Source organism: Xyrauchen texanus, chromosome 18, assembly GCF_025860055.1.
Source record: "Xyrauchen texanus isolate HMW12.3.18 chromosome 18, RBS_HiC_50CHRs, whole genome shotgun sequence".
Lineage (NCBI taxonomy): Eukaryota > Metazoa > Chordata > Actinopteri > Cypriniformes > Catostomidae > Xyrauchen > Xyrauchen texanus.
The window spans coordinates 30,374,323-30,401,865 of record NC_068293.1 but is presented as its reverse complement, the minus strand read 5'-3'; the positions used below and the strand labels follow the sequence as shown (position 1 = coordinate 30,401,865).

Genomic DNA, 27,543 nt, shown 5'->3' with positions numbered 1-27,543 from the left:
TATGATAGCATAGCAAATACTTTAAATGTTTATTATGAACAAATGTGAGTCAAGTAAACTTATGTGTCTTACATGTGTGAGTGATGCTATATAATCTGATGCACACAAACTTAGTACATAGTCATCATCAACCAGAAAAGTGTAATCATAAACGTTGTTTTAATTAGTGCATCTTAATAAAATGTTACATACAAAATAGTACAAACATATAAATTACTTATGGCTGTGTTAAATTCACATCACATCTTGCTTCCTCAAAGGTTTTTGTGACCCTTATTTTTATCCTACGACTCAAATCTATTTGTCCTTTAAAGAGCATTCATGAGATCACCCAAACCTTCCTTCCTCAATAATATATATATATATATATATATATATATATATATATATATATATATATATATATATATATGATTGAGCATGGTAACAGTACCAATAGCATTTCTATTTCAACCTGGTTTGGTACAGTATAATCCGTTTCCTGCACAGATTCATCAGTACGGCTAGCTAATGAATTCAAGAGAGAGGAACCCTGCTGTCCAAACAGCTTTAGTGACATGGCAACTCATGATTGGTCACTTGTCAGTTATTTTCATTCTAATCCTAATTTCTAAGGATCATAATGAAAAAAGAAAGCATTACATTATGTCAAAGTACAGAACACCACGATTCATCAACAGTGAGCTTTCAGCCCAACGATGGAAACACTCCCAAAGAGTTGTAACATATATGCAGACACATAAGCATAAAGTCTTAAAAGTCATCCAAAAACATCTGGCATACAAAGTAACTGTGGCAGTTAGACTTGGTGGCAGTCTCCAAATGCTTTTAAAGAAGACCTTTTGACCCTGTAAGTCCATTCCTGGGACCAAGTTGTGAGTCTACATTTCATCACCCAAAAGGCATATTTTTTAAATAATTTTGAACCATATAGGTATTTAAATGTTCTCATTCTCATTAGCTCTCATTTTTCGTCAATATAAAATTAAGGTGCAATTGCTTTCCATTACCTGGCACTATTGAACCACAATGAAAAAGTGAATAGCTGTGCTGTCTATGATGGTTTAGTAATGTCTTTAATTGAAAATCCCTGGGGTACAACAATGGCGACTTTTAAAAATGCACAGGAAATATGCATAAGTGTTCCTCTGAATGTAAATATATTTTCCTGTGATTGTATGTGTGAGTATGAGAGAGTGCCAGCTGCTCTCCATTGTGATGGGATGAAGAGGAAAAGCTTTGGAATGTACACAGCTTGATCCTTTGAACTGCAGGCTACCTCTGTCTCTCCTCTCCTTTTTGTGCTTTGGGCTCAATGGGTTAGAGAGAGGTGGAGGTCAGTGTGACTCTCATTTGCCATCAAACTCCATTCTCAACATTTCCCACACACAGTGCAGTGATTGCCCACACAACCCTCAACTCGTTGAAGTCCTAAATTCTCAGGTTTTCCTACAAAAAAGCGAGACTGTCATTAGCATTCCTGACATTCCAAGTGCAGATTATAAAGATAGCAGCTCAAAGCGCAATGTGCTTCCATCTAGCATACATGACAACTCCTGACAGGCAACAAATGGGCATATTACACATCCAAATATGTAAATTATTAACTAATTAAAATACTTAAATTGACATGAAAATGAACAAATTGAATGTCAAAATGTTTTATGTCTCACCTCAGAGAGGGGTTTCCCGCTTGTGGAGCGCTGCACTGGTTGGCCCTTCGAACTGCAGCTTAATTGCCTGTTTGAGATTCAGCTGGGGGTCAGTAGTTGTCATGTTAATCACAGACATATCAGGTAAGGCGCTAGGTGAGGAAATAGCTAAAAAGTCAATGGTTGGAGACGTGGATGTCTTTTGAATGCCCCCCCAATCATCTCTTTGTGCATGGGATTGGAGTTGAAGAGGTGGATACCCCAAAAGGGGGCTTTCCCTAATTTTTGTCTGTCTAATTGGGCCATCTTGGTTCAGCATTACTCCCAAGGAAGCCATTACCGAGTTCCATTTTAGGTCTACTCCTCCAGCCTGTTTAAGGCTCTTTTCCATCACATTATCTATGATGTAAGGAGTTTTATGTTTTAAGAGGTAGTCACCATCCCCTGATGATCCAAGTTCTTTTAAGGGTTTGTCTGCATCCAGCAGTTCATTTAAGATGCACTGTTTGTATGTGGGACTGCTCTTGGGTTCAGCCTTTTGCTTGTGCCTTGAAGCTCTGCCCTGAAAACTGGCAGGATTGGAGCCAGTATGAAGCAAGGTGGAAGGCCGACTACGGGAACGAGGAAGTGAATGTTGCTGTATTTGTTGGATGAAATTTAGACTGTCGGCAGGTACGGTCTGTACTGTGGAATGAGAGTAGCAGGTGGAGGAGGAGGTCTGTGAGGCAGGCATGGAGTGGAAACGCTCTGCTGTGGAAGCTGGAGAACAGGAGGCAGAAACTGAGGTCGAGGATGAAGAAGAAGTGGCTGGAACTCCATCTATACCCACCTCTTCTGAGCTCAGGGACACCTGGGTTTTTACTGTGGATGAATGATAAAAAGTGTTGGGAGCACCACTGGGAGAGAATGGAATGAGGCCGGTAAAGGGCTTTGCTCCATAGCTCTCCAGAATTTGCACAATAGTAAAATGACTTTGCTTTCCTGCTACCTTCACTGGACTGCGGCCATAACAGTCCACATGGTCTGGTTCTGCACCTCTCTCTAAAAGCATGGCTACAATTTCAGCATGCCCCTCCTGAGCAGCGATGCTAAGTGCTGTGGCACCCTGTTGTTTGCAAGCCAGGTCAACATTGAGACCCTTTGCCCTAAGGAGCAACCTGCAAGCAGCTGCATGACCCCTCCATGCCACAGAGTGCAAAGGTGGCCGACCATCGAGGTCTTGTGCATTTGTGTCAGCTCCATATTTCAGCAACAACTCAATACTCTCCAGGTCTCCTTGCCAAGCTGCTACATGGAGTGCAGTTCGTCCTTCTACATCTCTTGACTCCAGAGGGACACCACCTTTTTCTATGAGCAGTGTTGCCATATCTAAATGGCCCTCCAGAACTAGCAAATAAAGAAGAGGTCTTCCTTCAACATCTCGAACATCAGTGTCAGCCCCTCTATGCATCAGTAGCTCTACAATCTCCCTATGCCCCTGCAAAGCAGCTGCACTGATTGCAGAGTGTCCATCATATGCACGATGATTGATGGGTGACTTTTGGTCCAGTAGGAGGCTGACTGTGCTGCAGTGCCCTTCTTGTGCTGCCAGAATTAGAGGGCTACGACCCTCCACATCAAGCTCACCTACACGTACCATGCTACCTCGCTCTGTCAAAACTGCACACACACTTTTGTGGCCCTCACAAGCTGCAGCATGCAATGGTGTCCAGCCCAGATCATCTTTGTGATTCTCATCCAATCCTCGGTCCAGCAGTGCTCTTACAACTTCAACACTACCCTTTGCGGCAGCCAAGCAGAGAGCAGTGCGGCCCTCTCCATCAATGCCATCCACTGCTGCCCCCCAAAACAGCATAAGGTTTACTGTGCCAGCATGCCCCATAGCTGCAGCTGCAAGAAGAGGAGTAACAGCAGAGGGATGAACTCCAGAGCTTTCATCCACATCAGCACCAGCTTCCAAGAGAAGTTCCACCACTTCCTCATGCCCTTTGTATGAGGCCAGTAGTAAAGGGGTCATTCCATCTCTGTCCTGATGTTCTGGATTAGCGCCTCTCTCCAGCAGAATGCTTACAACCTCTCCATGCCCCTGTCCTCCAGTTGTTGATGGCACACATAATGCAGCAACAGAGAGTGCAGTCCGTCCATCCCCATCTGCAAGATTGACATCAGCACCTGCATCCAGCAGGATCTGCACTGCCTCTTTGTGACCCATGTAAGCTGCAGCTATTAGTGGAGTACGGCCTTCACGGTCTGAATGGTCTACCTCAGCACCATGATCAAGAAGAGTTAGTAGTATTTCTTTGTGTCCTCCCCAAGCCGCTGCACGCAAGGCTGTCCGGCCATCTGAATCACAGCCATCAATCTCTGCCCCTGCTTCCAGAAGCAGACTCACAGCTTCCTTGTGGCCACCCCATGAAGCAGAGCGCAACGCAGTCCATCCTTCATTGTCTGCATGCTCCAGCAAGGCTTGTGCAACAGGACTTTTGATCCCTAGCTCCTGGACCCATTCCAGCAACACCTGCAGTACACCCACATGGCCTTGTCTGGAGGCAAGTGTTAGGGCTGTCTGCCCTTGACTGTCATTCAATGAAGGGTCTGCCCCACGGCATAACAGCAATCTAACTACTTCTGCAAGTCCAGCATGAGCTGCAGCTGCTAATAAAGTGCGGCCATCTAATGGGTCTGTACAGTTCACACTAACACCACTGTCAAGAAGTGCTCTCACAGAGTCCTCCCTCTGCAATGCCTGCCGTACAATCCTGCCTTTTCCCCCAACACAGTGAACCCTCACACTAGAGTTATTGTTTTGAGAACAGGTTTCAGAGTAAATTCCACTTTTCATCAAGAGCTGTAGTACATCTTGCTGAACCAAAACAGGTGTTTGAGATGTATTAGGTGGTGGTGGCACATTAGCAGTATTGTAATTTCTGCCACTACTTAGATCTGGAACCCCAGTCCATAGCAACCACAATTCCAGAAGGACTGGTTTCCCTGTATGAACTCCACTATTAAGGAGGTGGTGGGCCAGGTGGCAAGTCTCTTCTGTATCCAAACTACTGGCTCGAAAAGAGAGGGACATGGCCAAAGAAAGGTGACCATCCTTAAGACAACACAGAAACTTCTGTGTACAGTATTTAACATCAGTTAACCATTCTGCAAAGCTATTGTGAAAGAGGAGTTTACTGCCCTCAGGACCATCTACAAACAAAGATGCCAGAGATGCCATCTGTGACTGAAAGTCTCTGAGCCCAAGGTAGGAGTTACGGCTTCTGGCAATAGTGTAGAGCTGCTCAGCTGTTAGAGGTTGTGGAGATGCCAAAAGGATATTCAGCAAAGGCCTGATATGGACAAACAGACTTCGAGGAAAGAGTCTTTGACAGAGCCAAAGGTAAAGGCCATTCAGAGTGCCTGGAATGTCCCGAATTTCTCTTAGTCCAACTAGACCTTGAGCAACACCATCTAGTACCCGTTCAAGAAACAAGAAGCAGCCACCACTCTTGATGTGCAAAAGATTAAGCATTTCAGCAGTCTCTGGTGTAAGCTGTCTTCTTAGAGCCCCATCCCGATCAAGTCTCCGCAGGATATATTGCTGTACATCTCGTACAGTTGCAGGTTTTCTTAAGTCATCCAGACACAACCTCCGAAAACCTGTAGGGTAAAGAGGAAATAGATGAGATGTGGCAGCAGTGTAATGACAAAAATTAAACAGAAAGACAGAATAAAAGACAATCAATGATTAAAGCATCATCTAAATCCAGTCTTTTCATCTTGTGAGCACAGGTAAAATAGTCTTTAAGGCTTTTCATGTCAATATTTTAGAACCTTGCATGCATATTTGTTTACAAAGGCAGAAATATACACACAACTTGTGTGCAATTCTTGTGAATCACATAACTCGTTACTTAAGATGTAATACACTAAGAGCTAATGGGTGCGTGGGACCAAGTCATTGCATCTAGTGAAAAACAAAACAATACATATACAAAGCCAAGTAATAAACAAAAACAAATTACTCAAGAAATCTGGGAGGACATATTAATAAAAGGACAGAAATCAAGCAATAAAAAAAAAATCATAAGTGTATACCAAATGTTTGGGTGGTTGTACTAGGTATGAGGAACATTCAGTCATTACTACATGGGTTGTCAACACAAAACAAAGAACCTGAATACAATCTTAACTAAATAAGCAAAAAACAAAAAAAAGATAAGCAATGCACAACACTCAAAAGACATGAGCAATAAATATAGTCATCTCACAAAAGAGGCTAAATTATGATGATAATTATGCTAAATAAATGGATAATATTAATGAGTGCCTAGTTCTAAGATTATGCCATGTGGTTTGTTAATCAAGCAGTCCCAATGTTTTTACCTGAGAAACTTTTGCAAATAGCTTTGTTCTGACGTCGTGCAGAGCAGATTAGCAAGATCCAAGGGGGCAGGAGCTGTATGTATTTGAGCAGAAGCTCTACAATAGAGAAACTCTGAGTGGCCCCATCTCCTGATGTCAACCCCTCTCCAACACCATCACCTCCACAACACCCTGAGTCCAGTGAATCCACCACTATAAAAACACTGTATGGCGGTGGTGTCAAGGACAAGAGGGGTTCTAATATTGCACTTAAATAGAAAAGAGAAAGAGAATGAGGTCAAATGTATTATACAAACATATAATGCATAACTGAAAGCCAGTCTAAAAATCATTTCATACTCTGTAGCCAGTGCTTTGATAGCAAGTGACTGCTGCCAGTAACATTGTAAACCTCAGACACCTGACTTTTACAGTATATATTGAGTTAGGCTCCCTGACCATATCGGAACCGTGGCTTCGACTGAAATACCTTTTTTTAAATCAGAGGGAGGGTGACAACAAAGAATGAAGAGAACAAGAATTTGGAAGAAGAAACAGAAGGAAACGTAAGAGCCAGAGGAAGGAGAAGGAAGAGGGGGGGTGGGGGGGCATATTCTTCTCAACATAAGCGAGGAAATGAGGAGTTTAACAATATTCAGAACTGGAAATAGGAATGATATGTCATCACACATTAATGAAAGTAAATTCAGAACTGAAGCAGGCTTTATCTGGGAAGGAAACAGGAGTGCAGAAAGTGTGCATTCTTTTTGTAAAGAATATACACAAGTGTCATACTTATAGGAATAGTTCACCCAAAAATGTAAATTCTGTCATCATTTACTCACTCGCATTTTCCAAACCTTTGACTTTTTTCTCCTGTGAAACACAAAAGGCAGAAAGTTTGGGAATGACACCTCAATCACCATTCACTTTCATTGTATGGAAAGCAGATGCAAAGAAAGCAAAAGGTGACTGAGGCTTCCTAACATTCTGTGTAACATCTTCTGTGTTTCAACCTAGAAATCATGCAGGTTTGGAACAACGATGAGGGTCAGTAAATAATGACAGAATTTACATCTAAATTCAGAAGTACCGTAATTTCCGGACTATTGAGCGCATCTGAATATAAGCCGCACCCGCTGATTTTTAAATAAAATATTATTTTGAACATAAATAAGCCGCACCTGTCTATAAGCCGCAGGTGCCTACCGGTACATTGAAACAAATGAACTTTACTCAGGCTTGTAACAAAAATAAATAGGCTTTAACGAAACACGGTGTGGCAGCGGGGGCGTGGTCAAGCGCCCGTCCGGGAGAGAAAAGCGGTAAGGGCGCTTACACCTGAGCTAAATTATGTCTAACACCGGTGTCTTTCAGCTTTTCTCTCCCGGATGGGCGCTTGACCACGCCCCCGCTGCCACACACGGCTTGTAATAAAACATTTGCAGTAAACAGTAGCCTACCAAGAAAGTCATTGGTCACTATCTTCCTCGTCCTGTGCACTGAAACCACTGAAGTCATCTCCTTCGGTGTCGGAGTTGAATAACCTCAGATTTAGTTGTCTTTTTGTCAATTCCTCACGCTGCTGTTTCCAGCGTCTTATCATCGACTCATTAAGACCAAGCTCCCGTGCAGCAGCTCTATTTCCTTTTCCAACAGCCAGATCAATCGCCTTCAACTTGAAAGCAGCATCATATGCGTTTCTCCATGTCTTTGCCATGGTGAGGGTGACAAAATTACTACCGTAATCAGAATGATGGGAAGTTTGAGGGCTTCGATTTAATCTAAACAGTAAACAAAAAAGTTGTTTTGACCTTAACCCGTTCGGCAATTTCATTGGTCTAATGAAAGCTTCACGCCAAAAAACTGAGCACGTCACAGAATGTTTTTTTTTTTTATAAAATTTGAAAGCGGGAAAAATCCATATATTAGCCGCGTCATTGTATACGCCGCGAGGTTCAAAGCGTGGGAAAAAAGTTGCGGCTTATAGTCCGGAAATTACGGTAGGTGGAGAATTTATTAAAAAATTATAATAATAATAGTCCTTTCACATCCATCCAATATACTCCCATTAAGTTCTGTTATTCTCAATCAGACATTTTCTTTGTTTCATTAAACATTTTCTGACTTGAGGTGTGGTGGCAGACATTGTGACTCAGTGCTATGGAAGCTCAGTGATTTCCTGTTGCTTCCAGGGCATACCTGCAGAGAGCGAGAAGGTGCTGCTTCATTAGACTCTTATTCATTTGTGTATGCTACTATGAGTACTCATCACTGACCTGCAGCCCTCATTGTTTGATTGCAGGACCATACATACAGATATGAGTGCTTGCCACTAAACCATTTAAGACCTTTTGATCATGCTTTCAGTTTCGTACGGGTAAACTATTAACACATTCATTACATGCCATCCTGTTGATAAAGATTATTTAATTCTGTAAATTAAAACTTCTCGCCAGTTTTTCCTCTCAATTACAATTTAGAATAATCATATTACAATAATAATGAACATACACACTTGATTTCTTTAATAGTAAAATGTTAACAAAACATCTTTCATTGTCTATTTTGGTTAAACGATTCAAATTGTTCCTCTTGCCATAAAATGTAAAATCATAAATGTGCTGTTCATCAAACAGCATGCCATAACCTTATCTCCACCACGTGGACTCTCATAATTCAATAAGGTAATGCCCTTTTAACATGCTAAGATCACAACTTTCGGCAAACAAACCAATTAATGTACTTCCTGTCTCATTATTTCCAAAAAGACAGGCTATGAGTAAACTCTGACCCCAGAACTGGTCACGCTAGTTAAAGAGGTCAAACTTTTGGGTTACTGTTCAACAGTGAAGGGTTCAGTTAGATCAGGCAGGAGCCTAAGGGAATGTTTGGAGTGACTTTGTTATACTTTAGTTGTGAACAGAAAGGGAAGTTTAAAAATTTGGTCATGGTCAGGCAGCTGAAGAGTACAGGATTTGCAGTCCAGCACTGGTTTAGCTGGAATCATTTGCAAGTCCTCACTGCCAAAACACGTAACAAGTAGTGGTCGACCAATGTATTGCAGAGGCCTATAAATCGGCCGATATTTATAATTTTTTATCAGATTTTATCGTATTGGACGTTAAATTTTCCTGCTTTGCCGATTCGTTTGTCAAGCCGCGAGGGCACAATCATCTGCTTGCACGTTCAGGAGCCGTCCGAGACAGTAAATGATCAATCACAGTTCAATTCGCTGTTATGAGCCAATATGTTACCACAATAATTCAGGTGACCAGACGTTCCGGGACAGTCCCTTATTCAAGCACTTTTTCAAGTGTCCTGATTTATTCTGAAAAAATTGTGTTTTGTCCTGTAATTCCCCTCTCCTAATCAGGGCTAGATTAGTAATCTGGCATACCGGGCATTTTCCCGGTGGGCCGACGCACTTTGGGGCCAATCATGGGCGGACTGGCCATTAGGAGAACCGGGCGGGCCGGTGGGCCAAGAAATTAGCCGAGATAAGCTAAAATGAGTCGCCGCATTATGCAGAACGGACCACAAAACGGTGCCTCGATATGGCAAAGGGGGCAGCAATATGCACAAAAGGACAGCGAACCCCCCCCCAAATTTTGTCCAGCTGGACTATCAGAAATTACTGCAGCATGGCAACACATGTGTAACAGTTTGGTAAAGGAGGATGCAGGAACCAGAGTAACAAACAACAAATCTTTAGTCAAACAGAATATCAAACCAAAATCACAGCAACATAAACACACACACAGAGCGGCCACACGTGTGTCTCTCTCTCTCACTCATCCCCGGCTCTTCCCTTATCTCCCTCCTGCTGATTAGGCAACTCATCACTGGGCTTGTATCCTCACGGCCCGGCCACACAGTCCTCTTCGTCACAACAGGTTTCCTCTCTCTTGGTCCAGCTCTTGAAAGATTACTACACATTTTCAATGGTCTGCGTGCATACTTTCTTTCTCAAGAAAAATGCCCAAAGTTTCTAAGGAGACATTTTCAGCAATCCTTGCCCTAAACTTTGGATTGGCTTCGAACTCAAGCAAAAAGTCACATTTAACCGTGCACTGGAGATAGTAGAGCAAGACCACATATCAGACTCAGAAGTGGCTTTGCACATTCATGACCTGAGAAAAGTCTTGCAGGTCAGGCTGGAGGAATCATTCATACCTCCTGACATTAAAAAGCAGTTGGTTGCCCTGGTTTAAGCTGGTGACATGCGATTGGAAATTGTATTTTGTGCAGTGAGAAACTTTTATTCAGCATAGGTGAATTACCTCCGAAATTGGAGCTCATTGGAGAACACAGAAAAACTTGAGTGGGCCCAACTGAGAGACATCCCAGACTGGAAAGACATTCAGAGCAGCCTCGAACTGTTCTACTCCAGTATCCCAGCTCTCAATTTGATTGACGGAACCATTCTCTTTGATTAGTGGGCTTGCGCAAAAATCATTGTCACTCATCGCATCACTGAGTGGAACATGAACAAGACGGCCGTCTCTGAGAGATGGACAGACATTTTTCGTGAGCTGGAGAGCAAGACCATTAATTTCGGAGACTTAGCCAAGGTTGTGGAGTTTGTTTTATGCCTGCCTGGGACATCTACATCTTTGGAGCTTGTGTTCTCATTAATGAACGCAGCATGGACACTGGATAAATCTTGACTCAACAGTCATGAAGGCAATGCTTTTTGTACATCTTAATTTTGGACCGAACTGCTCTGCATTTTATGATAAAATCTTGAAAGACAAATGCACACTGAGAAAAATTGCTGCCAGCAAAATGTACAAGGTGACAACAGTTACAGATGCAGATGCACCCTCTACTTCACATTTACCTTTGCCTAGGTAAGAATACGTACATTTCATTTTAGCTGGGAGGGGCTGTCCCATTTTCCAAAAGCAGGAATCTGGCACCCTAAAGCTGCATTCACACCTGCTTTTTGTCACTGCATGTCACCAGTGGCTGGCGGTTAGGTCGCTAGTGGTGTGTATGGAGAGTCTAAACAGCACTGTATCTTTACAATTAATATTATTATTAAATATTAGGATCACGTAAGATCTACCATCTTCTCTCATATTGGCTGTCGCTCCTGAAAGTTGCTCTTCATTTTGCATAAAGTTAAATATTTCTCAACTTTGTTGCGTTGCTGGACATGCCCACATCCCATCGCCGTCGTTTGTGTTGCCGGAAGTCATCAGCTCTCATTGAAAATGTATGAGATGAGCTAATTTTGTTGCTGCGTGTCACTGGCAGTGAACACAGTTTAACAATAATTTAAACCTCCCTGCGTATCAGAGCTGCGACAGACGCGTATGAGCTCATTATGTTAAAAAGCTTGCAGGTTTAATTCTCTCTCTCTCTCCTCAACCCTTCCATTCCTTTTAACTGTCTTGTCTAATGATATAAGGGTAAATATCAATAAAACTTATCATATACTGTCTGCACATATGCAGATATCTCTTTTAAACACATGTAATTCAGATGTTTCATAACGGTCAGTTCACGACACTACAAGCAGGCGATCTGGGCCACGTAAACTGTCAGGAGATTGCTGCTCGCTGGATCTGCACTAGCACATGAGAGCAACTTCAAAGTAAAAGCACTCCATTGCATATGTGTACAATTAGTTTGATTCAGTCTTTTGTGACAAAATGCAAATTAGCACATGCCATCTGTGGTTGCTAGATGACTGTGTGCACCATTGATATTTAAATAAATAAATTTATCAATTGTCACACATTATACATACATTTCTGCATATACATGGTGAAATTATTTATTTTTCACAGAGTGCAGGGTCAGATACAGCATGATACAGCACCCCTGGAGCAGATAGGTTCAAGGGCCCAACAGTGGTGTCTCGGTGGTGTTGGGGCTTGAACCCCCTGACCTTCTGATCAGTAACTCAGAGCCTTAACCGCTGAGCCACCACTGCCCTTGTTTATATATTTCCAAATATATAAACAATTTCTTTATGTGCAAATAAATAAAATAAACTGGATGACTAAACAGTAACAAGAAGAAACTGTTATATACCACTTAAAACACATCTTTATCTTAATTTCTTATTAAGATAAAATTTTTTGCAAAGTCAAAATTTTGTGTGAAATTTTATTTACTATTTTACATTTTTTGATATATTGGCATTATATCGGCCACCCTGTTCTCTACATTTAGGCATCAGCCATTAAAAAAATTATATTGGTCAACCCCTAATGACAAAGAGTCCGAATTTAAACTAAAAATGAGATAAATTGATTTTAGAACAATTCAATTTTACAGAGCTTACAGAACTCATTGGTTGTTTGTGTTAAACTGAACTTGTGGTAATGATAGCTTAAGTGCATCAGACAGTAAACTTGTAAATACAGAAGGGACTGACTCTCACATTTCACCTCTAAACTAACTAACCCTTCTCACGTTCTCTCGCATGGACCAGAGAAAAACATCATAGCAGTTTGTCAGCATGCGTAAGGGAAATGTGAAATGTGGACCTGTACCTCGTCTCTTTGAGGGACAAACTGAAAGCACTAGTGTAAGCAAATGGCAAACACTGACCAAAGGATGAAAAAGAGAATGAAAAGAAAGAGTTGTCAACATGGCGACCTCACCAAGGGACCCACCCGACTCCACAAACTAGAAGCACATTTATCCGTCTTTGCCTTTTTTCCCCCCTGAAGGTTGTAAATAGCGTCATCCATCTGCACTGAATGCTGGACTATTGTGAAAACTGTGAATAGGCATCATTATTGTGATGAGAGGAGTAAATAAATAAATATATGTAGCAGAACAATGGCCCCTTTCCTGCCTATGCATTGAGAACGTCATTCTGATGGGTCTGAAGGGTACCAGACAAAGAGAGAGGAGGAGAATATAGGGGGTGCATGGGGGTTTAGTAGGAAATAATAAAAGAAACCTTGTTTAAGCGAGACGCCACTGTAATTTTGACCAAAAAAAAGTGATGCTGATAACACTCAAAACAAGCAACTTCTGTAAGAATGCAATCAAGATTTATCAATCACACAAAACATTAATTAATTACTTGATCTTATAACTCCTTGTTATTTTAAAAGGATAGTTCACCTAGAAATGAAAATTGTGTCATCCTTTCATCACCCTATGTTGTTAAAAACCCAAGCTGTGAAACATCTGGGATTTCTCACAAGAGTACAGAGCAAACATGAAATGTTTAAAGAACTAAAGGCAGAACTAAAGAGACCTAGAATAGTGAATAATTTGTTGCAGAGCAGAAAAAAGGCTTACATTTTTATTTAAAAAAAGAAAGGTAGGCTGTTAACTGTTAAAGGCATAGTTCGCCTAATAAAATCGTTTAACATGATTTTCAAAGAAAAAGAAGAGCAAAATAGACTGAGCAATATGTAGAGCAAGACAGAACTATTATAGCAGTCAAAACACTTTATTACATTAATACACCAACCTTTTAAACGTGTCATCGGGTGCTCTTTGGCAGTGAAGGGGCTCTAGGACAGCAGCAATGGCAGGACTTCTTATCAATTTTGCATAGTTTGGTCCGAGAAGTGGGCTCTCCTTCAGCTGTTCAACCAGCCCCAACACAAATCTCCACACTTCAATACTGCCAGCAACCTCCCGCTGGCAATAGTGCCAGGCCAGACACCTCGATGCCAAACCTGCCACCCTACATGCTTCTGACTGGGGCCAAACCAGCTCTGTACAGAGGGCAGTCTTACCAGTGCCTGGGCCACCGGTCACTAGCACCCCTCGAGGGGCATGGACCTTTCCCTCCACTCCCTTGGAGGGATCTCGTGCATCTAGATATCTTTGTAACTTCTCAAAGGCCCATTCACGGCAGTAGAACCGCTGGCCCCGTAACAAGCTGGGTAACATGCCCCTCATCTGGCCCTCTGGAGATGAACCGGGACGAACCATGACAATGTACCTTCTTCCATAGTCCTACATAGAACAAACGACGTATATACTCTTGGGATCTTCAATGCTTGCACGGCAGTTAGCACAGAATAAGCAGACAGCTGTGTTGGGCTATATGCAAATATTTGGTACTGAAAGATCTGCTGGATTGTGAGTCAGAGAGAGTGTCCTTAGATGACTGTTGACCGCAGGTGTGTTTGTGTTTTGCAATGTCTTTAGTCCAAGTCATTCTGCTACTTAGAAGCCCTATTAAATAAAACAAACATGAAGCTAGAGTTAAATAGCTTGCACAACAGTCTTTGCTCTAATTGTCAAAGTCTGTCTATGCCATGTGTGAAAGAAAGATTTTCTCTCTAAATCTTTCTTTCACACATGGCATAGACAGACTTTGACAGAGAGGGGTTGAACATATCTTTCAAACTTCCATTTGAGTGAAAATGTAGCTCAAATATGTAGGTGAGTCACAATGCTGACCCATCCCTAAATTTAAATTATCCTGAGTAATAAAGAAATTCAAGTTAGAGAAAGAGAGACATTGAAAGTGAAAGAAAACCACAAAATCTTACTATGACACATGTTGTATCTTCTTTTCCCTTTATGTTTCCTCAATGACAATCTGAATTTCACCTCAAATGTATTCTCTCATTACTCTTCATGTCTTTATGTTGCTCCTTTCGTTCTCCTCAGAGGTCTAATGGTGTTTCTGGCCAGGCTGATATCTCTTCCTCCTTTCACATACTCTCTCTGGGTCCCAGCTGCTTACCAGTTTTTCTCGTCTTATATCTCCTCCCCTCCTGCTCCTTAACATGTCAGGGCATGAAGCGAAATAGCTGACTGAGAGAGAGAGAGAGAGAGAGAGAGAGAGAGAGAGAGAGAGAGAGAGAGAGAGCGAGCGAGAGAGAGAGCGAGAGCATGGTTAAGGGAGGAGTTAGGGTTTGGGGTCGAAGTTTAAACACAGATGCATGATGTCACATAGCGTTTTTGACTTTCTTTGTCAGTACACAATCTCTTAAGAGAGAGTTCTCCAACTGTGGGCAGGCTCCAGATCATTGCTCTAAATATACCTCACATGCATGCAATTATTTAGAAGTCATAAAACAAGAAAGAAAAGTCTCCACTGAGCAGCCAGCAACCTCATTACAACAAACAAAGTGCTGAGAGTGTATCTTTCACACACAACCCAATGTCTAATTCAACATGCACCTAATCAACAACATTGTGGTTAAAGATCCAGCCTGCCTGCCCAGAGGTTGCAGCCTCAAACTGTTACAGCAGATCCATGAATCGTCTAACTATTGCGCCCTTGAGGGAGGCGCCCAACCCAAGATTGCTCCAGAGGGGACTATAATTACTCTATAATTACTGTACTGTGTGTTACTTTGGATAAATTAGCAAATAGCAAAGAAAAACTATCCCTTAAAGCTACATGAGCTGTTTTATAAATAAAACTTTAGTCCACAGGTTTACCACCTTATGTAAAGTATTTCATGATATACTGCAATGCAAAGACAGCTAAACTGGACACTACTGACAATGTCTGAGGCTCACAACATGTTATCCCTCACCTGTCTATGACTGCAACTGTGACAAATAACACTTTGCTTCATATATATTTTTTAACCACATTAACCCATGTTAGAATGGGTAGTGTACATGTCATGACATAATAGTATTTATAACCTAATATTAATTGCGAGATGGAATATTTGTACTTGCCTAAATTAATTTTTCAAACCACAGGACTATTTAAGTGAATAGCAAAGCCACAAGTGTGATTTGAAACTTCAAATTTTCAGTCACATTAAATCTTGATGTTGTATACCATAAGTTGAATAAGTTGATATCAATATTATTTGTCAACCACCCACACACACACAGTACGTTAAATCTTGCCTGTTATAAAGGGGATGCTACCTTGTGCCAGGGTCAGAAATGAACTTTACCATTAAAGCTGCACTACTTTTTAAATTTAAAATTTCAAGCAATTTGCGGAAGAACACTTTACGTCCGCTGTGTTTCAACACTGATCTTCTGGTGGATGAATCTCATGATTTCAGGTTACCTGGACATCACCTGTGTGTTCATGACTGGAAGAAATAAAGAGTCATAACGTGTATTTTCATGTTGATATTATTATGTTACACGATTAAACATTTAAAAATGAAATATTACTTGCTTTGATGAAGATTAACAAAGATCCTATTCACATTTAATGATTGAATTGTACACTTTTCCGACACTACATTCCGTAATCACCGCCAGTTCCCAGTTTATTTTAATATATTTACTCAAGTGTTTTATCGACTATTAATTATTGTATTGTAGCCTAGTATTTCTCAAGTTAAGAGGTGAAACTCGTGATAGCTTACTGCTGATTCGAGTTAAATTTTTTGAAAAACTTAATTAGGCTATTTTTACATAATAAACAAAATCACTGAGGAAAACATTTATTGGCGAAAGGTTTTTGATTTCGTCAACGTCAAAAATGAAGATAATTAAATTATTTTATTAAAGCATATATGTTGACAAAAATATGCTGATAGAAATTATACTGCAAGATACTAACAGTGCCAGATATTAACAGAAGACGAAACATCTTGATAATCTGTAAATACAAGAAGATATTAGTTGCTCCCAATGGCAGGCTAGCGCATTGCATGGCAGCTCTGCCGTCATTGGTGTATGAATGTGTGTGTGTGTGTGTGAAGCAGTGTATAGCGCTTTGAATACCGCTAAGGTTAAAAAGGCGCTATAAGTGCAGACCATATTAGACATGGATTCATCTAATCCATTAATCCGGTGTGTTGGGCATTTCTCCGATTTATACATGAGATTCATCAATATAACCACTACATTTATGGCACAACGAAACGAATGAACGTGAATTTTAACTAAATGACGCGCTAGTCAGAATATGCGTAATTTACGTTGTGATTACGCAGTTTCCATAAGGAACACGATACACGCAATTTATCCTTTCACGGAAATTGAATACGTCTCTAAAGCATGAAGAATTCAGAGTACAATAGAATAACTTAAAAAATAAAATAATATATATATATATATATATATATATATATATAACAGAAGCTAATACTTTCAACTATACATAATTATTTCAGCAGCTCATGTTTTTCACAACAAGGACAGGCCTGTATGCATTTATACTGTATGTGTGATACATGTTTACATTAGAAATGTTTTTTTTCACATACATTTCTGAATATTTGATAAAAGTTTGATCTTCAGTAAGACACCTTTTTGTCCATTTTGGACATCATCTTCAAGTAAAAGGTACAACTTAAATCAAGTTTACACACACCTAAGCCAAATATATTTAAACTGTTTTTCACAATTCTTGACATTTAATCGTAGAAAATATTCCCTACCTTAAGTCAGTTAGGATCACTACTTTATTTTAAGAATGTGAAATGTCAGAATATTAGTAGAGAGGATGATTTATTTAAGCTTTTATTTCTTTCATCACATTCCCAGTGGGTCAGAAGTTTACATACACTTTGTTAGTATTGGGTAGCATTGCCTTTAAATTGTTTAACTTGGGTCAAACATTTTGGGTAGCCTTCCACAAGCTTCTCACAATAAGTTGCTGGAATTTTGCCCCATTCCTCCAGACAGAACTGGTGTAACTGAGTCATGTTTGTCGGCCTCCTTGTCTGCACAAGCCTTTTCAGTTCTGCCCACACATTTTAAATCAGATTGCAGTCAGGGCTTTGTGATGGCCACTCCAACACCTTGACTTTGTTGTCCTATACATAGTTAGGCCTATAGTAAATAGAAGAATTCATTATGGGACATTTTTTGACCGTATATTTTGAATTTCGGGGGCATTTTTGTCACTGTCAGTGCCATTTTTGTCCTGAGCCCCGCTTAATTTCTGACCATGTCTTGTACATTTTGGAAAAGAAGCATAGCCTAATTTAAAATGAAATATTTAAATCTGCATCACAATATTACATGTTCAGTCCCCTACAGTAAAGTAACCTCAGGTTACGTATCTTTATCGATGTCACAATGGTGATACTTCATCTGCCTTTATGGGTTTTGAACCTACAACCTTTCGGTTACCAGCCAGAGTCAGGCGTAGCATAACCATTAGATTACACCAGGGGTCAGCAACCTTTTTGGCATGCGTTGCCATATTTTATTTTCCTGGTCAATGGCTATGCCAGCAATAATTGTATTATTTTTCCATTACAAATAATATTATCAGCATAACAGTTTGAGTGAAAAATTTGTGCAAAACCCGATGCTTATGATACAATCATGATCCTGCATGTGAATTTCACAGAGCATCTTATAAAAGTGCTTTAATGAAAGAAAACCTATACTTTTGTACAAAATTAATTTGATTACTGATCACGAAATTGTGTGGAATCTTAAATATTTCTTATATTATGCCATTGTAATCATGTAAATCACAAGCATGCAAGGAACAGTGAGTGTTTTTCGCACCTGTATTACAATCTACATCTTGACAGCCTGTTTTCATCAGATGAATGGGAGACTAAACACTAATAAAGTGTGACAAGACTCACGCTGCATGTATGGTTTTGATGGACATAAACAGACTTGATCCGTACAATCGTTTATTCTCCACCTGTGCGCCTTCACTCCACAGGAGAATCAATGTGATCACGGCATACTCATTCTTTGTTTTGTGACTTAAAGAGAAATACACATAACTCCACATCCCCCTCTTTTAGTGGGAGACAAAATGAAAGTGCAAAAGACAAAATTAAGTAGAAACAACAACATGACATCTGATAACTAAAAAACAGGTGCACATTAGATTTCAATCAGGTCATAACATAGTCTTTGAAATGTTGGTTAGGACAGCTGACTCTTCGAGAACGAGTCACCACTGAATTTTTGCCATCTGTGTCAGTGTAACAATCCACTTTAGGGGACTGTGGTTGCTGCATGGGCTCCTCAATATTGGATGGTGCCCCAGCATTAGTCATAACTTGGAGATCATCCTCAAAGTCAGCTGGAGGGGATTCTGAGATGTGGAGATGTCATCTGTTCCTCATGTACTTGGCACCTTGTGATGTGATGATGTAGCTATTTGGTTGCTGGGCAGGTGAATTCACAATTGCTAGTCTGTCAAAACCACATGCTTTCTGCATCCTAACAGTTTGCTCTGCTTCAGTGCAGGGGGCTGATGAGCATTTCTATCATAATAGTCTTTTCCCCTCATTCTTTGTTTTGTGATAGTTTATTTTACATTTGTGTGGACAACAAGCTGAAGCATTGCCTTGGTCACTGGGAGGAAGGTCCACTGGTGTCAGTATGGTCGCGGTAGCATTTTTCCAGAAGATGCTTGGCAGATCTGACCGCACGCTCAGCCAGTCCATTGGAGTGAGGATAGTGAGTGAATATGCTTAAATGTTCCATGTGTGTGCAAAATCTGAAAACTCCTTGCACACAAACTGAGCAGCATCATCACTGTGATGCTTCTCATGTCAGGAAGGTTGTCCAGCTCAAACCATCTCTCATTGAAAAGAAGGGATGCAAGGAATATGGAAGTTATTTTGAGGTGGCTGCCCAGCCGTTCATTATCATATCAGAAAGCTGTTGGCATGTGACACCTTTTTGCACGGCAGCCCTGAGTTAATCTTTACAACGAGAAGTGAGTACCTGGACGGTCATGACCTCCAGCAGGTCATCAGTGAGTTGTAGGTCAGACATGGAGAGGTGGGGAGGTGGGCCAGGGACAAAGTATCAGCCACAAACAGCTCCTTACCACGTTTGAAGATCACATCTAGTCAAGTCAAGTGGTGGTGGTAACGATGCAGTTTCATCATCATACCCTGTAAGTGGGTTGAGGCCGTGTGGAGTGGCTTCTTTAATATGGTTATCAAGGGCTGATGATCTGTTTCTACGGTGACAGCTGCTGTAGATAAAATCATGGAATTTTATTGTCGCAAACACGAGTGTCAGAATTTATTTTTCAATTTGACCGTAACGAGACTCAGTGGGCAAGTGGGTCCGTGATGAAAATCCACAGACTGTCCACGCTGTAAGCATACTGCACCAACGCCATGCTGAGAGGAATCTGCCGAGAGAACCTCTGGTATGGACGTATCAAAATACTGCAAAACTGGGGGGATGTCAAAGCTTGTTTCAATCTTGCAAAAGCCTCGTTATGAGTGTCATGCCAGCACCACTCCGAACCCCGATGAAGCAACTGTTTCAAAGGACCAGTGATGTCACAGTACAGGGGAATTAATTTTGAGAAGTAATTTGTCATGCCCAAAAACTGCTGCAGTGCTTGTTTGTCCTGAGGTGTTGGCATGTCACATACCGCTTTAGCTTTTTCAGGGTCAGGTTTAACACCATCAGCAGGTGACCAACATACTGGACCGAATTCACTCTGAACCTGCATTTGTCAGGGTTGAGTTTCATGTTAATGGCATGAAGTTTGTTCTACACATGTTCCTCATGTGTCTGGCCCCAGATGAGAATATTGTCAACTACAATTTCACAAGGCTGTCCTGCAAAAAATTGCTCCATTGATCTCTTAAAGACCTCACTGCCTGTTGAGATTCAATATGGCAACCTCAAGAACCTGTATCGGCCAAACGGGGACATAAATGTGGTTAATTTGGATGAAGATTCATCAAGGGGTAGTTGCCAGAACCCACATTTAGCATCCAGAATGGTTCTATTCTGGACACCAGGCATCTATTCAATTGTTTTTAGGGGATGCCTTGGTCTGAGGAGGGCTTTGTTAAGATGAACTTCATCTATGCAAATCCTCACTGATCCATCTTTTTTTTGGCTGCAACCATGGCTGATGCCCACTCTGTTGCCTCGGTTACAGGTGTTATCACACACAGCTCATTCATGTGATCCAGTTCTGCTTTGACTTTTTCTTTCATGGCTATTGGCATTTTTTGGGGTGCAGAATACAGGGGTCACTGTGTTATCCAATTTCATATGATATACAACTGGCAAGCTGCCAGTGACATCACAATCAAAATGTATTCACTTACCTCTGGTGCTTCATGATGCAGCATGTGTACATCAGCTCCCAGCTGGATGAGTCCCATAGCGATGCTATCTTGTAGAACGAGAAGGGGTTTTACATCCTCATCCACAACAAGAATTTAAATTCCCTACAGATGCACTGCAACACTGTCGTTCCCATGGTGCCGATTGTCTTTGCTCCATAAGCCACAAGATTGACTTTCTCTGCTGTGTTGATAGGAATGGTGTGATTCAAACTATTCAGCATTCGTTTGGATATCTTATTACATTTGGCGCCCATATTAACTTTTACTTTCAGTTGGCCATTTCCATTTCTCAATTGTAAAAATCTCACCCTTCTGACTCGTGAGCTCAACAGGGTCACATAAAAAATGTGTCCTGCATATTGTTATCAGGTTGTGCATCCAGATCAAGTATTCTATCCCTTTGCTGGTAGCATGTTTTAGCACCTACTGGCTGAGCTGACCTGCAGCATCTTGCAAAGTGGTTTAGTTTACCACAGTTGTTGCAGCGTTTGTTGAATGCATAGCACTTGAAGAATGTTGGCCATTACAGTTTGAGCAACGTGTTTTTTTGCAAAGTACATACTTCTGTGTCTTTTTTCAGCTCTCTCATACTTCTCTCTGACTGTTCATGCAGAAAACATGTTAACAGCCAAGTCCAACACGGAGTAACTGTTTGCGAACAGTGTCATTTTTTTATACCGTAAACTATGCGGTCTCTAATGAGTTCGTCTTGCAGCGATCCAGTTATCTTCAATGTTGTCATCAAAAACCAACTGATCGATTCGGCGAAGTCGCTGGGCCATTTCCCACTTCTGACATCATGTATGGTTTTGATGGACAGAAACACAGAAGCAGACTTGATCCGTACAATTGTTTATTCTCCACCCGCGCGCCTTCACTCCACATGAGACTCACTGTGATCACGTCATCCACATTCTTTGTTTTGTGACTTAAAGAGAAATACCACACAACTACACTGCGCGTGCAAGCCGATCAACTATTTAGCCATTTTCAATTAATCGCGCCTGCACAATCCTAAAACTTTATTTCCAGGTTTCATTTATATTTTGAGTAGACTTGAAATAGATTTTTGGACCTCACCATGTGGGTTTATGTTTTCTCTTTTAATCGTTTTATGTAATATTGAGCGTGCCCATGGTTTAAGGACGATGTACCTGTATGCTGGGTTGGAAATCTCAAGGATTAATAGTGGCATTTTACTTATTACATCACGTGTTGCTCTGAAAGCAAAAAGAAACAAATGAAACAAATGTAGGCTGTCATCCACTCAGCCTGACCGAAGCAAAGCGGGCACGTTTACTCGCGCGATTTACCTAAAGTGAAGCGCTGCTAGCATTTGATGCGTAAAGGGCTTGCACGCGCTGCACGAGTCTGTTTGGTATTCTGCAGTCTCGTCAAAGTTTAACTTTTTGTTAAGTCTCGGATTCAGCTCATGAAAACACGTTGTGTGATCATGACGAAGGAATACATCAAGATGTAGATTGGAGTGAAAGTGCAGAATTTATATAAATAAAATAGTCTAGCTCTCTTGCCGTTGATGGCACGCGCGCCATAGGTTGCTGACCCCTGGACTACACCAAGTCCGTCCTACTAATCAAAACCAACGAAACCAAAATAAGAACAAACACTCGTTCCGAATAGAAGGGTTTTAATATGCTGCCTCAACTCACTATAACAGCTTTTAATGTTATAAATCTTGTTGAACTCACCCGAAATTGGCACATGACTCTGCTAAGGTTTCGCATCTTCATCATTCAGACGCCCGCCGGAGCTTTCATCACACTAAAGCACGCACAAATCGAAGCATTTGTACCGTACATAAACATTACGTTGATGCAACTGGAATAACCTGCTCGTTTGGACTAACCTCGTAACAGCGTCAACATACACGCGCATCCGCTGTCTATCTTGAATTCGTAGTCTACAGTCAGTGGTGATATATGGTTGCATGAAGCGTGATGCTATTCTTTGTCGTTTCCTTCGATTATGATTGTTAGTTTGAGCTAACTCGAATCACTTAATGTATTCAACCCTTTGCAAAAATAGAGCAGACCACGGACAACTGGCCGTCATGGATCTGATTGGTTTATTTCGACGCTATCGTTGTAGTCCACGAGGGGTGTAGTTTTGTCAGTTGATGAACTTCAGAGCAAAATGTTTCGTGTGTGGAAATATTATTGAGTACATGTCAAAAACACTATCAAGATCATGTACGGGTATGTTTCACCCCAAAATGTAAATAAAAGTAGGAAATTATCCGAAAAATGCACATTTTACATTTCAAAGTATTTATACGTCATGGTGGCATGCCTTTTTGTATAACTCATTCATGCTGATTTTAATAAAAAATGTCTGGACAGGACTGTAAATGACAGTAATGAGAATCTAATGAGAGTCATCGCTGAAAATAATGTGAAATACTAATTATATAAACTAATGTAAAACATCCAGGTGCTTTACAATAATAATGTATATTTATAATAATGAATATTTGAATGGGAATTATTCATGAAAATAACTAACTAACCTTAGAGTTGTTGAAATCATGTTGGTTATAAATTCATCCCATTAGCTAACCTATTGCATACACACATGGTGCCGTTTTCCTGTCTAGTGTAGACCATTGAAAATGCTTGATGTTTGATGACCTCTCTTTCTCAAGAGAATGCTTTATGTTTAAGAGCCAACAAAAGCCTTTTTCCTGTCTTTGAGATGCACTGGAAATCCTCTGGTGGGATTTTTGCATTTACAAGCAACACCAGGAATTCAGAGAATAATGCTAGGGGTGAAAAAAATCACAGCCAACTTCCTGACAACAATTAACACACCTGCACAAGTGCTTCAAGATTTCCTCCTCTTTTATTTCATAATTGGCAAACTGTCAAAAATGTGTCTGTAAATTTTACTTCACTAATGATTAGTAATTTGTAGATATTTAGATATTTGGAAGAACTTGGAAGCTTTCTATGCTGGAAAGACCAGCTTAGACCAGCATCAATAACTGTGCTGTTGTCATACTGGTCTTTTTTTTCCTTTCTTTTTTTTGGAGAGTATACTCTGACATGAATCAATGCAAACCAGTGTTGCTGGATTAATACAGTATATTTTAATATAATCATAATTGTGCATAGAGTTGCATTTGTCTCTCTGTGTGGGATGTGTGCCTGTAAGGTATATCTCTATATAAATACAGGCTACATTATACTTATTTTAAAAGTCAAATAGTTGGTCTTTTGCAGTTTTTTATCTTACATCTTTTGTGTTGGAATGACATGAAGGTGAGTAAATGACAGAGTTTACATTTCTTTGGGTGAACTAACAGACAAGTGAGTTATAGGCTATAGAAGGGAGTGTTGTAGTTTTACACTGAGGTTGATACTGTAATACAGGAATAAAGATGGAGTGTTGCAATGAATTAGGCATTTAATTGTGCAAAAGATAAACAGCTTAAATCAGCAGGTTCTTTCCTCAGTAGTTCTTTGAACCCATGAGCCAAAAAAAATCTGTGTGCATAGCTTATGTATGTACAGTATTCACAGCATACAGTCAACAGTGCATAATAAACATAGATTGGTTTTGAGATTTATTTAAGATGTAATAGTTGAAATGGTTGAATCTGGATCTGAACGCACATGAATTAATTTTCCCTCCCACACAAGACTATAATGCTTCATATTATTTGTTGCCCCAAGCAACTGCTCAATATTGTAACTAGAACAAATGTATTTTCCTAATGAAATAGAGCAGATATGGTTCACCTCACCAAGGATCAAATCTGTGTAACACAAGGCTGAGTAAATATTGAGCAGACAAAGTCCAGACATGCCAGATATAAGATTGCATTAACTGGCTGTTCCTGACTGTTGTGATTGAATACTGAGGCAAGTGCAAGGTTGCAGATGATAATAGTGTTACCTAATATACTCACCATGGTTGTTTGCTGTTACTTTCAACCACCATTCTAGCCAAGTCAAGAAAACACAGTTTTGGTATTTCTAGACCTCCTACGGTCTTCTTTCGTCTGTGTGCCATCACTCTCACTTTTTAGCTGATGGTACATTGTCTTCCTTTGTGTTTGTTGTATCCTGTTGGATGATGTTAACGTTCTTTTATTTAAGAGAAAAATATAACTACACAACTCAAAATAAAGATTAATTTATACAGAAATAAATAGAAATAGAAATAAATGAGCTTGTATTTTGAGTTGTGCAGTTATATTAGACTCTTCTATAGTTTTTGCAATAACTTGAACCTTTGAATTTAAGATGTCTGTTTAAGTATCTTATAAAAGTAAACTTTATTTTATTCACATATGAGAGCAACCATAACCTGCCTTCTGTTTGCATCTTTGAATTCAGAAAGTAGACTTCTGCCCTCTGGTTAAGCATGACAGACAGCTGTTATTTGTGCTCAGCTGAAAGACCAGACCAGCATTAATTTACATTGTCCAGGCTAGTTAATGCTGGTCAAGTGATGGTTAAGATGTTGAACCAGCATAACCATTGCAAAATTTAGCAGGTGAGGCTGGTTCAGCATGATCTGTTTGGCAAAACTGATTGACCAAGTAAGCCTTGCTCAGTATTTCCCACGGGATATTGTGAGACTGTGGCAGGCGTGCTCCCCTGGAAGAACATTTTGTACACTTTAAAGTTAAATGCATCAATCTGGTGCACTTTGAGAGCAAAATTAAGATTCTAGATCTATAAAGAACTTTGTGCTCTTGTAAATCATTTTGTGCTCTAGCAGTAATTTAATCATAAACACATTGGTTGCAGGGCTCGATATTAAGCATTGTCATGTGCTTGTTCTCCGGACATTTGGTCATTCACTTATCAGAGTAAAAAAGCGACTTGTCCGGAGAGAAAAAGGGACATTCAAGTTATATATTCCAGTAACATATTTTTCTAAAATTATGACTAATGCCCAACCTAATAGTGTACCTTTGCAATCAGCTCAATTCTCTTTGACAGAAATGTAAACTACACAGGGTTGGGGAGGAGGCTATTGTCATATGATAATTATTTTATGTTTCATTTGGTAGTCAAATTAAGAAAAGCCTCCATCACCATCATTTACAGCAGGGATGCTCACACTTCAATGAGATCTACTTTTTCATCATGTTAATGCAGCAAGATCTACCATGTACAATAAAGGCTATACATTATCACAATACCAAAATTGTAGTAGTCGGTAGTGAAATTTGCCAATTCTCAATACCAGCTTCAAAACCACAACGAATAATAACACTAAATAACATGTTAATTATGGAAGAATGGTTTCAAGTTTTTAAGTAATTATTCAAGACTTGTAAACAGTCAGTAATAAAATAACAATAAAAAACAGCAATGAACAGAAACAGATCAAAAATAATAGAACAAAAATACAAATTAAGAAAATTAAGAGATTATTTTAACAGCTTTAAAAAAATTTAACAGCAGTTTCAAGTATTCAAGTATTCAGAATGAAATGCAACATAAACCTACTACTGGTCTTCACTGTATGATTCTAATACTTTTTAAAGCTACTAAAAGTTATCCAGTCAAGAGCACTGAGTGGTGTTCTTGTTTTCTTGTTATGGTTGTTTGATTATTATAATAACACACTAGACAGCAACAGTAATAGACTTGGGTTACATTTATACCTAAACGTCTGACATTTTAATACAAATCCGCTTTTTTCTATGCTGTTTACGTTCACTTTAGACATCACTCTGTGTTTACATAAATACCTCACCAAGACGGGCATTTTGGTGAATATTTAAATGTATCTGACGGTGCGAATTAGCGCAAGCATTTTCGGAACTCACACGGATGTTGTTCAGCACACACATACAATCAAACAGGGCGCAGCTGTTCCTAAATGATTAGCGAATTATAAAATTACGTGCTCTGGATTACTATCAACAGCAGAATAAGTAAAGTCAAGTTACAACGTTCCTCCAGGACCATGGTGCTATATAAAACAACATAGGACAAACACAGAACCACATGAGACTACACAGACTAAATAACATACCTATATAAAGTGCACGTGCAAATGTGTGCAAAAAGTATGGGACAGTACAATAAATTACAAAAATTAACAGGACAATGGGCAAAGTGAGAGACAGTGCAGTGCCGACCAAGTACACAGTAGTGCAAAAAGATGACAGTTTCTAAAAATGCCAAATGTTAAGAATATGTACTTTCTAAAGTGACACAGGCCTATGCTTTCACAAATATAGCAGGTCATTTTTTTGTTATTGACATTTTAATCAGTCTGCTTGTCTGGTGGGGCAAGTAAAATTCTCTTTCACTTGCCCCTTCAAAAATCCACTTGTCCTGGAAAAGCGGACAAGCGTTAATGTTGAGCCCTGTGAGCCATCAAAGAAATGAAGTAAAAGTGGTTACCTATGTTGAACTTGCTGCTCAGATGCTGAAAAGAGTTACATTGTCAGAGCCGCTGGTAACTTTAACGTTAGATAATTGGTTCAAGTGCATGTTTGTTTGAGCATGCACACGGACATAAGGGGGCTGACTGAGTGGAGTGAGTGATGTTTTGACAAATCAATGGCGCAAAACACACGTTAAATATCTTTTATGTTA

At 40.1% G+C, this 27,543-nt stretch overlaps 1 protein-coding gene across 6 annotated transcripts; it reads right to left on the bottom strand.

Annotated features, from left to right (window-relative positions):
• LOC127659203 (ankyrin repeat domain-containing protein 50-like) lies at positions 1–27,404 on the bottom strand. Of its 6 annotated transcripts, XM_052148908.1 has the most exons (7): positions 22,827–22,918; positions 22,669–22,741; positions 14,489–14,756; positions 13,453–14,168; positions 6,027–6,274; positions 1,674–5,300; positions 1–1,449 (listed from the first exon to the last, which is right to left on the bottom strand). In XM_052148908.1, exons 4-6 carry the CDS (start codon positions 13,920–13,922, stop codon positions 1,675–1,677), a joined length of 4,344 nt encoding a protein of 1,447 aa, XP_052004868.1. In that variant the 5' UTR covers positions 13,923–14,168; positions 14,489–14,756; positions 22,669–22,741; positions 22,827–22,918; the 3' UTR covers positions 1–1,449; position 1,674. The 6 variants fall into 6 exon arrangements, with proteins under 6 accessions (XP_052004868.1, XP_052004870.1, XP_052004867.1 ...); XM_052148910.1 differs by lacking the exons at positions 22,669–22,741; positions 22,827–22,918 and adding an exon at positions 27,349–27,404; XM_052148907.1 differs by having other exon boundaries at positions 22,669–22,947.
• Positions 27,405–27,543: the final 139 nt, after the last annotated feature.